This window comes from Tripterygium wilfordii, chromosome 17 (assembly GCF_013401445.1).
Source record: "Tripterygium wilfordii isolate XIE 37 chromosome 17, ASM1340144v1, whole genome shotgun sequence".
In the NCBI taxonomy this organism is placed as follows: domain Eukaryota; kingdom Viridiplantae; phylum Streptophyta; class Magnoliopsida; order Celastrales; family Celastraceae; genus Tripterygium; species Tripterygium wilfordii.
This window is the reverse complement of record NC_052248.1, coordinates 12,471,729-12,488,896: the sequence shown is the minus strand read 5'-3', so window position 1 is coordinate 12,488,896 and position 17,168 is coordinate 12,471,729. Positions and strand designations below refer to the sequence as shown.

At 37.2% G+C, this 17,168-nt stretch overlaps 2 protein-coding genes across 3 annotated transcripts; both read right to left on the bottom strand.

The window, feature by feature from the left end:
* Positions 1–153: 153 nt before the first annotated feature.
* LOC119982724 (rDNA transcriptional regulator pol5) lies at positions 154–9,915 on the bottom strand. 2 transcript variants are annotated; one of them, XM_038826245.1, is made up of 9 exons: positions 9,780–9,915; positions 8,791–9,402; positions 7,882–8,007; positions 7,601–7,798; positions 5,404–5,631; positions 4,194–5,318; positions 3,501–3,788; positions 2,255–2,696; positions 154–1,876 (listed from the first exon to the last, which is right to left on the bottom strand). In XM_038826245.1, exons 2-9 carry the CDS (start codon positions 9,385–9,387, stop codon positions 1,014–1,016), a joined length of 3,867 nt encoding a protein of 1,288 aa, XP_038682173.1. In that variant the 5' UTR covers positions 9,388–9,402; positions 9,780–9,915; the 3' UTR covers positions 154–1,013. The 2 variants fall into 2 exon arrangements, with proteins under 2 accessions (XP_038682173.1, XP_038682174.1); XM_038826246.1 differs by having other exon boundaries at positions 8,791–9,398; positions 9,780–9,908.
* A 2,550-nt stretch (positions 9,916–12,465) lies between these two features.
* Positions 12,466–16,180, bottom strand: LOC119983103 (heat shock 70 kDa protein, mitochondrial-like). The gene is made up of 6 exons (XM_038826770.1): positions 15,961–16,180; positions 14,998–15,074; positions 14,836–14,914; positions 14,179–14,745; positions 13,486–14,106; positions 12,466–13,315 (listed from the first exon to the last, which is right to left on the bottom strand). Exons 1-6 carry the CDS (start codon positions 16,033–16,035, stop codon positions 12,683–12,685), a joined length of 2,052 nt encoding a protein of 683 aa, XP_038682698.1. The 5' UTR covers positions 16,036–16,180; the 3' UTR covers positions 12,466–12,682.
* Between the last annotated feature and the right edge of the window lie 988 nt (positions 16,181–17,168).

Genomic DNA, 17,168 nt, shown 5'->3' with positions numbered 1-17,168 from the left:
CCAGCTCAACCCTTAAATATCCCATGGACAGTCCGAATGTGAGAAAAAAATGTAAGATCACAAGGTTAAGACTTGAGATGTGTATAGATTTTGTTCAGATTTCTAACTTTCGAAGGTAGAAGTGGTACTCCAGCAACACCTACTAGTTAACTATTACTTTCCAATTAACCTTTCATACTTAACTATAAGGCAATAGACTCCTCTTCAGTTCATCAAACAGGTACATTTCCCATTACAATAGACGAGCAAGTTTTCAATCAAAATCACTTCAGATGCACTAACGGTCTAGTGGCTTATACCAAAGCTTACAGTTAGGCCACAAACCTATCTCAAACAGAACAATACGACCACCTACAGACACTGTTCTCCTATTTCTTCTCTGTTTACAATATACATTTCCAATAGCCTGACTGATGTATCACAAGCGTCAAATGAAACCCATATTCAACGACCAGTCAGAACCAAGACCCTCAACTTTTCAACCCTGCGGATTATGCTGCTGTAATGAAAATTCTGCTGCTTACAAGGTTAACAAGCAGAAACAATGTAAACAGCTGGTCAACTGAGAGAGCAAATCAAATTCAAAGAGAAATAAATCCATTCTGCAAGTTAGAAGTACCAGGAAATTGAGTAAAAGCCTCAAGTGTGTCCAAACCAAGATAAATAAATTTCCACACAAGACACAGAAGCAGGAAATTGAGTACGCTAATGCCACAGTTTTCTGAATATATCAAAAATGTTTTCCAGTAGACTCGTGGAGCCATCAAAATGAACACTAGAACAACCGGCGGCCAAAACTTCAATGAATTGTGCCACAAGAAAATTCCACGGAAGAAAATGGGGAACTTCTGATGTAAAGAAGCAGAATTCATATCATCTGGGTATTGCAGAGATTATCCAAGCTGATACAGCCCCTTGAAATACACTTTAGGTTGAATTGCATGTCATTCGCAGCAACACGCAAGCAGCTGATAAGTCACTATAATTCATTTATGGGTACTTTTCCTAATTTCCTATGATGTTTTTCCCGCCGTGAAGTTAAGGAATCGCTGGCCAAGTTTGTTTTCAAAAACGTTCTGAGTTTCTGGGGCCAAATCTTTGAGGAAAGACTTCGTAAGATCAAGCTTCAATATTATCCTGAAGACTGTACCACAGAACTTATAAACTTCAGACCTCTTTGATTGCTTCTCTGGCATATTTGTCACCAACTCCTCCATCACATGGATTAGTTTATGTACGTGACATTTTAAAACCTTCTTCGATGCTGTACGGCTGTCCCCATCCATCTTAGAAGGAACCAACGATTGCAATATTTTACTCATCATATCAAGTGCTTCAACTCGCCGAAAGTCTGATTTTGCAGTACCACACTTCTCCAACAGAAAGCCAAATAAGCGATGCCCAATCCATGGTCTTCTTCGGAATATATCTTTCACAAAATCAGGATTTATTTGGGACTTCTTACTACTAAAATACCCCATTAATGTGCCCTGCAAGACATCAAAAACTCTCTGCAGCTCAGAATCGGAAAAATGTCTTAGATCAACAATTTTCAGAATCCAAAAGGTTGACTTCTGTGCGAGCTTAACAATCTTTTCATGTCGATTCCAAGAGGCCATCTGCTTTCTGATGGATGGGTGATTTGCAGATTTCTTTTTCTTGAATGGTTTTGACGCCAATTTTAAGTTCTTTTCCAACAAGGAAACAAGGGTAGATAGCTGCACAGCTTCACCCTTCGGAAAGTCTTTCCCTTTCAACACCAGTTTTTGCAGAATTCCCCCAATACGCTCCCAAAGTTGCTTACTCCCATCAAATGTATGCGGGTTAACAAATGTCTGAGCCAGGTTTGAGTATACCATCAGAACCTGTGGCTTATCTGTAAAGTGAAAACAATACAAAAGCACATCAGGAAGCAGGCAAGAAAATAGAGGCAAAATAATTCCCGCCAGCAAACCATAACAATCAAAATCTTTTTCTAATTTACATAATGATTATACAAGAAAAATCATTTTTCCTACTAGAAGGTTAAGCGAGAGAGTTCCACCATCACTACTATTAACAGGTTGCTCGCCAGACCCCAAGTCCACAGGAAAATTACGGATTACCATTGACACTTCAACCGTTGTTTTTAAATCCCCATTCCCTACTGTTTCAAATGACTACTAGATTTGCCTTTAAGATCAATTTCCAGTTTGCACAATCTATGCCAATTTCTGCATGACAGCTAATCTTTGTTACATGGGTGAACATTTACCTGGATTTTCATGCAGGTAAATTTCTAGCAATGAAAGAACTCGAAGTTTGAATTGAACAAGCTGGTATTGAGCAGTTTCACTGCCAGCCTGATTCTTCCTCTCTTTGAATATCTGGGCCAGGTAAGTGTCCATACGGAACATTGCATCGTCATCCATTCCTCCATCAGAATCATCAGAATCTTCAGGTAGTTCTTTGCCAGAATCCTCAATTCCACCTAGAGCTTCAGAGTCATCTGTCTGCTCTTCACTTTCAATTGTTTCACCTGTCTCCTCTTCATCAATTTCCTCGTCTTCTTCAATACTGAGAAAATCTTCATGACCTTCATCATTATCTTCAATGTCTACATCTTGACGTCTAGCAGGTTTTAAGTCCCTCTTAATGACACGCAACATCCGTAGAAGTCCATCATCAGTGACGTCACAACAGAAATATTTGAAAACCTATAAGCATAAAGAGAGCACGAAGGTTACTTAACATGCTATGAATCTACCATTCAAGTTCCTTTCTTATATTAAAAAACAGAAAAGAAGAAGATAAAACAATTCCGATAAGCATCAAGACACTGCAAATCTGCAATACTAAGAACTTAAAGCTAATATTGGTTATTACAGCTTACTCGTCAACTAGTATTTGAAAATTCGTTTGAATAATTAATTCCATATTTTCCTCTATGTTCAATGAACCAATTGCTCTTCATGATCACATTATTTGTATTAGATTTAAACAGTTTATCCTGCAACAGTAAAGTTATTATCAACATCCCAAATGTTCTCTGTCTTGTAATAAGATTTATACAAAATCCCCTGGAAACAATGGGAAATTAAATTATTTTCAAGAAAATTACCTAAAAAATTTAAAAGGCAAAAAATTACAATTCGTCCCTTCACCATTAGCAAAGTCTCATTTCCGTTAAACTATTTTCTATTTCAAAATTATATTAAACTTTCATTTTGTTATACTCATGTCCCCCCACTTCCAGTAGTTTGACCCCATAATGGAAAATGCATACACGCCTGCCATAACTTAGCCAACTATGACGTACATATGCATTTTCTATCACAAAGATAAACTACTATGACGAAGACAGAAATGGAACAAAATGGAGGGTTAATGAAGATTTTGAAACCAAAAATAGCTAAGAGACAAGAGAGAGACTTTGTGGATAGTTGAGAGGCTGAAAGCTATTTTAGCCAATTTTAAAACCATAGATGAAAGTTCACAAACATTTGACAAGTAACACACACCTTCTCAATAGCAGAACGCATAGCAGCAGATGATTGCGGCAACAGAGATAGTAAGGTATCCACGAGAACATCCATCAATTCAGGTGTTCCATCACCGTCTAACTCATCTTCTCCAGAGTCGTCAGGAAGATCAGAAACTGCAAAAGCTTTCCTACAACAAATGATAACTTCCGAGGCAGCTTCAGTGAATTCACCTGGCCTAAGGAGCACCAGGAGAAGCAATTGAATGAGCAAGTACCTCAGTGCATGCAATTTATTAGCATCCGAACTAAGCCCACAGTTCCTTTCCTGCAATCATTAAAGCATCGAATAAATCAGGAATGCTAGCATGGGATACAACATTGTATAGCAATTATAAAATTAAAACATTTATGGAATATGACTCAGCAAACACTTGGCCATATAGAGGGTTCACTCTATAAAAAGCACCAGATGTTGCAAAAAAAAAAGGTTTCAAAACACATTATGCGTGCAGAAATATCAGACATCGCATGACCTAGATTCCATGAGGCCAATGTCTAAAAATTATTTGTATTTGTAAGACACCAAACGACTGACTCAGTATTCCAGAAATTATCCCACTCCAAAAACAAATTAATCAAAAATGAAAAACATAATTAATAGCCTAAGAAAACATAATTAATAGCCTACGAAAACAGGCCTGAGCTAAACGAAACTGACAATAGAAGTTACCTCTCTGGAAAGTCTAATTTCCATTTCTTGTAACTTTTTAATTGTGTTCTCATCCTCAGCACTCAGTGTTCGAAATAGAGAAACAGAAGGAATGTTACGTAATGTGCTAAAGAACCACATGAAGTAAGACCCAAGATCACTCTGCTCCATCCCATTAGCCAAAGAACGTGATCCCTCTATCTTATGAGCATTTGCCAGCACTGACTGTATCTGTTCAATACACATCCTGCAAAGAGCACTGGAGGTGGCCCCTTTAGGCCACCTAAATTTTTCCTGTAATTCAAAAGACGTTACTTCAGTGCCAAGAGAGGCAGAGAACAGGCCCTGAACAGCTAGAAACTTCAAAACTTCTTTTTGCACCCGTAACTTCGCTTCAAGGTCCAACTTCAAATGTTTTAACATGCTGGGTAAGGATTCGACAACCCAACTTTTAAGAAAATCAGAATTCCCCATCATCCCCACTGAATCCTTATCTTCAACAGAACCTATGTCTGAATTGTCATCTGTTGTTTGACTCTGGTCTGAAGGTTCCTCAGAAGCTTGACCTTCATCCACAAACATGTTCATTAGGCTTTGAATAAACAACATGCAACCAGATTCTGTTTCAAACTCTGCCATCATATCTTTTACTGTTTTCCCCCGTGTGATGCAATCAAACTTTCCATTGCTGTGTTTCTGCAGAGATATAATAGCAGAAACTCTTCTAACATCATCAGCTCTGATCCAATCTGATAATTCTTTAATAAAACTTTGGGCAACTTTATACAGCCATGAGTTCTTTGTGGATAATATATCCATCAAGCACTGCACAAATTTGTATGACAAAATAATCGGAACAAACGATGCATGAAGTCTTGGTAGGAGGAGAAACAGAATATCAAATGCCAAGTGCTTACGATCATGAGATGATGATAGAAGAGAGCCTTCAATAACAACTTCACAGAAACTCTGAATATTATTTGCAGTTTCTTCTTCAGAAGAGCTACACTTGCGATTTTTTTTGTGCTTTTTTAAAGAACAAGAGACCAATGCTCCATCTTCAGCTCGCAAAACCATGTCAGGTAGAAGATGATTGATCAAAACAGGCCACAAACTGTGTACTCGTGGCTGACAAAAGGTGGATTCCTGCAATAAAATAGATTCTTAGGAAAATTTTCTTATTTGTTATCTACATTTTTTAGCCACAGAAGATATGATATTCAAAACTCACCTTAAAGCAGTTCACAAGAGAAGACAAATGGTCAGAGGCAAAAAGTTTGCTAGGACTGAACGGATTTGGCAAGAGTTTCTTGAATTTTGCGCTGCCAACAGGAATCCTTTCTTGAATTTTCAAAGCTAAAAGCAAAGCATCAGGATTCCCGATACTTGTGGCTCCTTCAAACCATTCGTCAAGACCAGGAGTTTCAAGAACATGATTTATTAAAGCTTCATCGGGCAACTGCAAACATAATATGGACAACCAAAGAATTGACAAAAAATATGCAATTAATTTACTAAAGTAACTAACTGCATGAATCAGTTGAAAAGCTAAAGCAGCGCCACAGAAAACACCAGAATGAACCCCCAGCCATATCTGTAAAGGAAACCTGGCAAGCAGATAGACATGCAAGGCAAAAAAGAGGCTGTAAAGCCATGGCCAAAATCCAAATAACTTGTGCCAGAAATAAAATTATCTTTCTTGTGAGGTCACCGGAACAAATATGAAATCCAAAAACTCGGATACTTATACTTCCACAGTCAAACTATATGCGCAGAATCAATAAAGCAAACCTCGAAAGGACCCTGGAAAGGACATTTTTCTTTCTTCATTTTTAGCAAGTGCATGTCCATGGAGACGTGCAAGAGTTTTGTGGTGCAGCATGTATGTATCATGTGAAATTTGCAAATTCCGTCAAATAAAATTGAAATTTAGTGATGAAAACTTTGAATAATACAGAATTTCTACAGATTTTTCTGTTGTTCAGGCACCAAAATGCAATATTACTTATCCAAATGTTTAGATGTCTGAAACCTGAACAACATATATTTGCCATTGAGTTATGCGAAAAAAATTTTAGGACATTCTTTAGAGGAATGAGTAATCGTATTGCATTTAAGAATGATAAGACATGCAAAGTGTTATATGCACAAACTAAAAGACGAATATGAAAAAAAAATAGTACAGAATGTTCGGTGAAATAATGCAGGCATAAAAACCAAGTTTCATAAACTCAAAGGTATCTTTAAAAAGGATGACCTAGCGGGTAGGGTAGGGATCTCTGGGACCAGAAATAACTCAAAGGTCTTGGGTTTGAATCCCCTAGTGCAGCTTGATTCAACTAGTACTAGACATTTGCAGAAAAAGATAGGGTCACATTGGTCCCGTACTTAAGAAGGCGTTCAAGATAGAAGAAAATGGCTGTATTACATAAATTGACAAAAATGTAAGACCTTACTATAGTATTCATTTATGCAAAAAAATGCACAATGGCAAACAAGGCAATCAATGCTACTTCATGCAATTAAAATAAACGGTGCAATGTCTATATGATGCAACAACATTCCAAAAAGTAACCAAGAAAAAAAAGAGAGACGACACTATCAGCTAATTTTATTGGAAATAAGCTAAGATATACACTGCAGTATAGATGAGGTATAATTCATGTATCACATGATTAAATTGGAAGAAGGCCAAAAAGATATGCACCCAAAAAAGAAACATAACCGAGCACATGCATTTTGTTTTATTTGTGGGCGGGTTATACATATGTAATGTCCTTGAGCTCATGTTGTTGTAAAGCGGAAAATTTTAAGAATTTCACGGTTTTTTTCAACTAACAACTCATCATCAAAGCCTTAATCCCAAATATTTACAGCTGGCTACATGAATCATTCACCAGAAACTAAATAGAGTTCATACTTCATAGCATTTATTTTCTTCCTCCACTCGACCAGGCCTAAAGCTAAAGTCTCAACTAATTCTTTTGTACAAACATTATTCTTTGCTACTTTAGGCCCATTGGTGTCTGGATCTGAAGCATGAGGAAAATCTCTGTTTAGAGGCATCTTTGCTTATGTACTATGAACTGCATGTAGTCCTCCCCAACCCCGAAAAAAGAAGCGTGCACAATAGAGCATTACATATATTTTTCAGCCTCCCTCTTTTTTTTCTTAACATCTCCTATTTGGATACTCTCAAATTTCAAAAATTAGCACTAACCTCATTGTTTTATTCATTATACAAGTTCCACTCCAACAAACCAATTCCACACTGTTTTTAAACAATATTATCTTCCCAGATGAGGGTATTGCTTTTACTAAGATTGAATCATATCGCAGAGTGCAAGGTGCTGAAATAATGCAACATTGCAGCAAACAAGATAAAAATAATAATAATGCAAGTTTTAGCATCAGTTTGAATTACAAACCTTGTCAACCAAGTCTAAAATAACCGCGACAGCAGGTTCTTGCAAATATCGCTTATTTGCTGCAAGAGAGATAAGAACACTGGTCAATTCTTTAATGCAAGGAGTATTTTTATCAGAGTTCCACTCTTGAGTAAGTCTTCCAGATCGGACAAGAGCACCATAAGTAAATAAGCGGCCAAGGAGACAATCTTTTGCTTCCTGCAATGTCAGAAAGAAGCAATTTATGGTAGTTCGTATGAAGAGCACGTATCCAGCTGAACATAAACGAAGTACTTGCTCACCTGACCCTTCATCGATGAAGAAACTTCTAACAAGTCAACTATAAGTTTCAGCAATGAGTCCACTTTGATGCTAGAAATTGTATTAATTAACATAGTCAATCCTAATGCAAAACCTTGTCTTGCACACTGTAAAATCAACACAAAGTACATTGGTCAGGTGTCAGCCAACGAAACTGAGCCATACAGGGCTTGAAAAGATAAATCTAAAAATAAATAATAACAGCTTCAAATGTATCATGAAAGAAGTTTCATACTTTCATCTGGTTAGAGATGTAAGAACCAAGAATTTGTTACCAAAAAATCTATAATTATGGAGCAAAGACTCTAAAAGTCTCATAGAACTTGTAGTAGGGCTGAACAAAGCTTCTAAGTAGCAGGAATTCAAAACAAGAGCCCGCTGTATTTCTGACAGCAAAGGAGAATTTCAAGGACTAGTGTTATGTGTTTCTCAGCTATTGAAGGGAAAGAAAACATGTGAGTTATTAGTAGATACTCAAATTGGATAGAAACCCCACGGGAGCTGTTTTAGGTGAGTTCTGGGATTTTTTGAAATTTTGAAACAACAAAATTGACTTATTGTTCCTGACATGTGCTGGCAAGAAGGCACTACACTCAAGTATCAGTTTCTCCAAATGCAATAAAGATAGGACTAAGAATGGATAACTAAAAATGAAGAAACATTAACCGGAAAATTCTTTGAATGGAGAAACATTAGCTGAAATTTCCAGGTAACTTCTGGGATTGTGAAGTTTTCAGAATAAAATAATGTTCCTAAGCATTTTGAAGGAAAGTTCCTAGAGTTGTTGGCAAGATACCACAACGTAAAGTGGAATATATGGCAAGAGTGTTGCTTAGATCGGTAAAAACAGCCAATATTTGCTAAATTCATAATTGAGCAAACAAACATACCTCCCTTGATGATGAAACGCCTCGGATAAGCCTACGCACGGCATATCTCAATGATGGAGCACAGTTATTCAAGCCGTCATCCTTTTCAGCTTCTAATTTCAATTCACCCTCAACTGAATCCTTAGTCCCCAGCCTATCATATACCTTCTGTACCTCTAATAACTCCATGACCAATTTTCCTGCAGCAACTTCTCTTATGGAAACATCAGCCAATGCCAGGTCCTTAAAAACACTGATATGGAACTCAGGCAAACCACTATTTGACAAAGCTACAGTGGATGGTTGACTTTCATCAGCTTTAGATTCTACCCTAGTTTCTTTGGGCAGTGACCCTTCATTCTCTGAAGCAGAACGGTGCCGCTCTTTGTCCAATGATTTTCTTTTCTTCTTTCTCTCCATAGGTTTGACAGAACTAGAAACCATAGAAGCAGGAGAAGGAGAAGGGGCAGCACCTCCATCAGAAGATGCTCCAGACTTTCCCTTATCTTTCTTCAGTTTTTTCTTCGAATGCTCCACGATTGTTTTTTCAGTAACAGTATCAACTTCTTGACCTACTACTTCCTCAATAGAGTCTGAGCTTCTTTTCTTACTATCCATAGGAGCCAAATCTTGCTTAACAACGAATCAAAAACAACCATCAAATTAATACACATAATACATACGTAATCTTACTTATAATGCCAAGCTAAACATCGCAAAAGACAAAGAAAACACTAGAAATTATTATATAAAACAGAAACCCTTATTGCCAGAGCAAGCAGGCCGATTATAAACAAAATGGCAGAAGAACAAGGCAAAGAGGCACTAATCCACAGCATCAATTAAGAATAAAAGACATAAAAAACAGTGAAATCACAACGGAAAATTCTTTATCTCGAGCTTATCGTTGAAGATGTGAAACTCGGAGGATACTATTATTGTATGTGTTTCGGAAAACCGAATATGTAGAAACGAAACACCTAAATTTGAAGGATGAAGAAACCACATACCTGAGAGAGTTACTGCAAGAGTTGATTAGGGTTAGAGTTCCTGTGAAAATCGCAAAGTGGAGGGAGGCGGAGTAGGTCTCTGTATAAGGGATGTTCCCAGACAACAAACAAATTCAACAGAAACGGCAGATTTTTTTGCGTTTTCTAGGGTTACTATGTAACTATTCACTTATATATATATTTTTCTAAAAAAAAGGAATTATGACAATCAAAATTAAAAAGAAAAAAGTTATATTTAGGTTTGTTTGTTAATTTTAAAAATTGTTTGAAGATAAAAAAAATTAGTTAATTTAACGTATATTTTATAAATCCAAACCGAAAATTAAGATAAGTGTAGTTTTTATTTTGTAAGATAAGTATACATTATACTTTATCATAATATTTTTACCTTAAAATGCATAAGTATGTAATTTTATCTTTTGATCTTCTCAAAAAAAATTAATTTCTTTTGATGTTATAATAAAATAATATATGATTGATTATCATTAAACCAAATCATCTCACACCCAAATGCTCAAATCCAGCTCAACAATCTTAAACATGCTCACAAGCTTCATTAGGCTCTGTAGACCCAACGCCAAACTCACTATCTCAAGTTATCACATCACGCTTGAAAAGACACGCTTTGCATCACCTGACGGCTGCACCTACAAATAGGGAACTCTCTCACTTTGAGAGGTATTCATTCATACACCCTCAGTTTGATAAGCATTTACTTTAAGCTCTCTCCCCTCCTTAATCCCCACTCTCACACTAACTCTACCATCGAACTATCATTGATCAAAACGGAGATGCTCCTCATTGCACTCTCTCGAACGCGATGAACTCTATCCACCCCATCTTTGTCTCCATACTTCTATTCATTATCACCGTTGAAGGCTCATTGACATGCACCCCTCTTGTGTTAAGGACTTTCATAGGGGAAACTCTCACTTTGAGATGCATTCATTCAAACACCCTCAGTTTGATAAGCACTCACTTCAAGCTCTCTCCCGCTTGTTAATCCCTCCTCTCACACTAATTCCACCATCGAACTATCACCGCTCACAACGGAGATGCTTCTCACTTCACACTCGATCATGGTGAACTCTATTCGCCCTATCTCTTTGTCTCCATACTTTTTTTCCCTTATCATTGTCGAAGGCTCATTGACTTGCACCCTCTAGTCCTCTCGTGTCAAGGAATTTCATAACTTCTCTCGTCTTTGCGGGTTAACCACCATCACCATTTACATTTATTTGATTATTAAATTTAAATTTTTATATAAAATATTACTCCCTTCATCTCAATTTATTTGTCATCCTTTGAAAATCTAATTTTTTAGGGAGATATGATTTAATGCAATTCAACTACATAAAATAACTATATTAATCCAAATTTACCCTTATTTATAGTGCTGTTTTTTCCCTTATACAACAACAAAAAAATTGTTAATTAATGAAGAAAAGTGACATTAGTTTTGAAACAACCAAAAATAGAAAGAATGACTAAGAAAATGAGATGGAGAGAGTATTAGAGTGGTTTGTTTTTTGTTTCCTATTTTTCATTTTCATTTTCTATTTTCCATTTCTTATTTTCCATTTCTATTTTCTAAGAAAGAAAACATGTTTGGTTTGAATTTCTAAATATTGTTTTCCATTTCTGAATAACTAGTGTTTATAATACAACAAAGGCATGCCCACTGAAGAGCTCATGCCATCTCTTTTATTGGCAGGTTGTGTAGTGTAAACTACACTTTAGGGGCAATTTTTTCTCTTCAAATACATAAAAAAGTAGTCTCATCGTGATTACAAAGGTAGTCTCTAGCTTCGAACTAGAGAAAACAACAAATATTTCTCATAAGCATTCTATCAAACACCTTAAGAATAGAGTCAATACATCTACTCCAAATAATATATCCCGACCTGGATTGCCAATTAGAGTAATATTCAACCCTATATCCACTAACATTTCCCAAAACAAAACATTCATTTCAATTTTAAGCAATGAAAAGTCCAACAGAGGTAGTCTTTGCTGTTGTTTTGGTTTCGACGCCTAATACCCACAACCAACCGAAGAAAGGGTAGCCCATGGTGAGCTTAAAACACTTGTATTGATTGCTGCAATTACCAATAAATCAACTTGTGAAGAGAATCGGGACTAGAAATCATGAAAGTGGCTTGGAGTTTCTCTTAGAGGCCATCGCAAGACAACAACCGGGCTTGGAGTAGAGACTCAACTATCTTGCCTTAGACGGAGAAGAAGAAGAGAAAGCCGAAGTAAAAGTGGGAGCCAGAAATCTGACGAGACGGGTGAAAGGGGGAGACGAAAATACGTAGACGGAAACTCCCGTGTTTTTTTAGTGAGCCGTGTTTTCTATTTTTTGAAAATGACTTTTTTTCGTTTTCTATTTTTCAATCATTTTCTATTTTTGTGTTTTCTAAAATGACCAACCAAACGCGTTTTCCAATGTATTTTCTATTTTCTAAAAAATGAAAACAGAAAACACATAGAAAACATCTAAACCAAACACACTCCTAGTATTTAATTAAAATCACTCAAAACAAAAACATCCTGCTTAAGCAATCTATGTAAGGCCGAATTCAGATTCTACAGTAAAGCAAGCTTAATAACAATGACTAAGTGGCCTAGCTTATCAACTTCCAACTTTTGTTAAATACTTATAATATTTTGACCAAGCAAGCAATTAGCATGGAAGATTGTTGTTATTGATATACTGAGAAGGATTCCAACTGAATCCATGGTTTGAAAATAGTCGAAGGAACATAATAATTCTACTACATTCAGCCTTTAGATACAAAACCCGCCTAAAAAAAAAAACTTATAACGAGTAATGAGAGATGCAACTCCAATGTGGTCTAAAAACCAGCTCAAGAGAAGCAGATACGCAACTTGAAAACAACTCACTTCTTCACCTCTTCATATTCTGCCTTTGGAGCTTGGTCACCACCCTGAGAACCTCCAGAAGCTGAACCTCCGGAAGCTGAACCACCACCCTTATAAATGTGCTCTCCGATCTTTGAGGCGGCCTTATTTGCAGCATCTAGCTTCGCTTGGATTTTCTCAACGCTGTCCTCACCCATCGCGCTCCTCAGATCCAAAATTGCATCCTCAACCTCTCTTGCAAGTTCACCAGGAATCTTGTCTTTGTTCTCACTCAAGCTCTTCTCTATACTGTAAATAGTTGTGTCTGCGCTGTTTCTAAGGTCAATCAAAGCTTTTCTCTCTTGATCCTTCTGAGAATGCATCTCAGCTTCCCTCACCATCTTCTGAATCTCATCCTCCGAGAGACCACCTGATGAGCGGATTGTGATCTGTTGTTCCTTCCCTGTAGCCTTATCCTTAGCAGATACCGTCACGATCCCATTGGCATCAATGTCAAATGTTACCTCAATCTGGGGCATGCCTCTAGGTGCTGGTGGAATTCCAACAAGTTCAAACTCGCCAAGCATCTTGTTGTCAGATGCCATCTCACGCTCACCCTGAAGTACCTTGATGCCAACCTGGGTCTGGTTGTCAGCTGCAGTCGAGAACACCTGTTTATTGGAATCCAAGTGATGAAAAAAATATCAGCCACACAGCATGTCATATCAAACTCAAGCTCATCAACTACTAATCTACTACAATAGGTACAGAAATCAGTTTGAAAACTGTCCAGATACAGAGTTATAATATGAAACAATAGATAATGTCTTAGTGGGCTCACCTGACCCTTTTTAGTGGGAATGGTTGTATTTCGTGGAATCAGCTTGGTAAAGATACCGCCCAAGGTCTCAATACCAAGGGACAAAGGAGTAACATCCAAAAGAAGCAACTCTTTAACATCTCCTCGAAGAATACCACCCTGAATTGCAGCTCCCATGGCAACTGCCTCATCAGGGTTAACTCCTTTGCTTGGGCTTTTTCCAAATATTTCTGCAACCACTTCTTGTACTTTGGGAACGCGGGTCATCCCACCAACAAGAAGAACCTCATCAACATCTCTGGTAGATATTCCAGCATCTTTCAGACAGTTCTTGCATGGGTCCCTGGTCCTATCAATCAAGTGATTCACCAAACTCTCAAACTTTGATCTGGTCAGAGTAATATTCAAATGTTTTGCCCCAGATGCATCAGCTGTGATAAAAGGAAGATTAATTTCGGTCTGCGATGTTGATGAAAGTTCTATCTTGGCCTTCTCAGCAGCTTCACGAAGCCTTTGCAATGCAAGTCTGTCCTTTGAAAGATCAATTCCTTCCGTCCTCTTGTATTCATTAACTAAAAATTCCAGCAAAGCATTATCAAAATCTTCTCCTCCCAGGAATGTGTCACCATTAGTTGCTTTCACCTGAGAAGAATTGCAGCAATTATTATTAAGCTCCAAAAGAGAACACACTATTAAATTACTAATAATGCATACCTCAAAAACACCATTAGAGATCTCCAGTATTGAAACATCAAAGGTTCCACCACCAAGGTCAAAAACTGCTATGAGCCCCTCCTTATTGTTCATACCGTAAGAAAGTGCAGCAGCAGTAGGCTCATTTATGATTCTCTGAACATCAAGGCCAGCAATTCTCCCGGCATCTTTGGTAGCTTGTCTCTGTGCATCATTGAAATAAGCCGGAACGGTGATAACAGCTTTTGATATTAACTTTCCCAGGTAAGACTCAGCAGTGTCTTTCATCTTCGTCAAAATGAAAGCCCCAATTTGGCTTGGGGAGTACTGTTGACCATTGGCCTCAACCCAAGCATCTCCATTTGGTGCCCTCACAATCTTGTAAGGAACCATCTTCATTTCTTTTTGAGTCTGGGGATCATCAAACTTTCTACCAATCAGACGCTTGGTCCCAAATATTGTGTTCGTTGGGTTAGTAACAGCCTGACGTTTGGCTGGAGTACCCACAAGCAGCTCCCCTTTTTGGTTGAAGGCAACAACTGAAGGAGTTGTTCGAGATCCTTCTGAGTTCTCAATAACTTTGGGATTCTGTAGGTGACATCAAAGTTCACGAAAGATAAACAAAAGAACAGCAAACAGAAGTCCATTGGTACTTTCAAGATAATCGACTAGTTTTACCTTTCCCTCCATCACAGCAACACATGAGTTAGTTGTACCCAAGTCAATACCAATAACCTCATTACCAGGAGGTTTTGCGCTATACGAAACAAAAGAAAACAATAATTAGAAGGTCGAGAACATCAAGAAATTGTTACACATAACCAGGAGGACCACAATTACCTAAAGGCTCTTGACAAACTTGCCCAATTGTATCCCAGCTGAGAAGGTGCCCATGAAGGCTTGATATTTCCAGTCAACTGTCAAGAGTAGACAAAAAAATGCTTAAAATGACGCATGTAAAATGGAATTCAACTCAAGTATCCAAATGATGAAAAATATACACGAAAAAAAATGGGAGGTTGGAGTTCAAGGAGGCAGAGGGAATTGAGAACTCTGAAATAGCATGGCATAAAACATATTCCACATAGTTAAAAGACCAATCAAAACTGCGTACATATTTCTGAAGAAGTTACCAACAGACACAATCACCAAAAACAAAAATCAATCCCTGTACCAAATTTTCAATTTTTCCTACACTGGTCAAAAGATCTCTCATTCAAGCTCACTTGTACAGAAAATTATAACATCACTAATGAGCCCGAGTCTATCGTATTAAAATAGATATTACCAATCACATACAATAAAGGTATAATATTCCTAATGATATAACCAATTTAACATTACAAAGCATATATAAAAGCACAAAAATAAATAAAATCGCATAACCAAATAACAAATGAATTCATCTGCACAACAGATTTATCAGATAGTAATTTAATCCCCACATCTTTTAGCAACCCAACAAGAAATGAAAACATATTTTCAATGTGAGAAAAAAAGATCGATATATCCCCTAAACTTTCCAGAGCCTCAGCAGTCAGCAGCCATAGAGCTAGCAACGCAATTAAGAATCGAAATGACCTCAATTTATACTAGCTGGAAAATTCAGTAAGAAATTAAAATATATTGTTTTGACTGACTCGCACAATTTCCCATGCTTCGTTCCTAAACACGTTAAAACAGAATTTTCTCGGAAAGATACAGTATCTTAAAATCAAGCACAAAAAACAGATCCATGAAACACGCAGTTAGCATATCATCATCAACAACAACCACCGGATCTGCAAACAGGAAGAAACGTACAGATTTATAAGCAGCAAGAGGGGCAGAAGCTATGTCGCGTCGTCGAATCGAGCGGAGCAAGACAGCGGTGACCATGACTGCACCGATCAATATTACACAGAGAGAGCAACAGTGAAGATAGGGCTTTATCTATGTATGTACAGTGGAGATGCTCTAGGGTTTAGGGTTTTGTAGAAAAGGAATGGGTGCAGGAGATAATTCTACAATATTGAGAACCGGAGGAATATGGAAAGTTCTAGATGACTACACCTTTAAAAGTATAAGTGTAAAAACACCGCTGCGTCTTTCTTTTTTTCTTCTAATTTTTTGGGAAAAAAAAATAGAATAACCGCAACTCAAGGGGCTGGAAGGAAAAGTTCTCATCTCTTCATGGGCTTTTGATATCAATTAAAAGTATATTTTTTTTTAAGTCCCATTGACCACACACAGACTAAGTCTTGTCTGAGAAGTATGAAGGTCATCACAACGGATGAAAACTATCCATATCTCAATCCTCCCTGATGAGAATAGAACCATGGAACAACCTGCCTCCCTGATGAGAATAGAACAATGGAACAACCTGACCAACCAAGCTACCTGATCAATTAAAAATATTTACTTTTATTTAGTAACGCGTCAAATATTTTTGTTATCGCAACTAAACAGACTTTCAAAACTCAAAGTGCAACACACTCCAGCATGTTTGGAGGTAAAGTTTTGGTTGATTTTCATGTGACTTGCAAATAGAGCATTACGGTATTGGTCTTTTAACATGAGATCTAAATCCCAACGATAGTTTCATTAGACATCTTACAACTAGAATCCCTCTTTTTTCCGATCCGCTTCCTCTACCACCGGTAACTCCAGTTAGATTCAGGCATGATACAATTTTTAATTATTGGGAGAACCTAGATACTCTCTTTCGGATCCAAAGAACCGCTCTCAAAGGTATTTTTTTTTCCTGTTGGAAGATACATGAGCCAAAGAATCAACCTATTGATCTTGAAAGACCCAAAAGATTCTTCCAATTTCTCATTTCTGGGTTGGTACGACAAATTTTAAGGAGCTTATACTGTTGGTACGACACGTTTTAAGAAACTTATACAAACAAGTTAGATATCTAAAAATAATAAATAGATTACAACGATCCCATTTTTGACATTTTAGAATTGATCAACCATCTCTACGGACGAACTTTTTACTTTACATCATGAAAAAAACGATGCAAA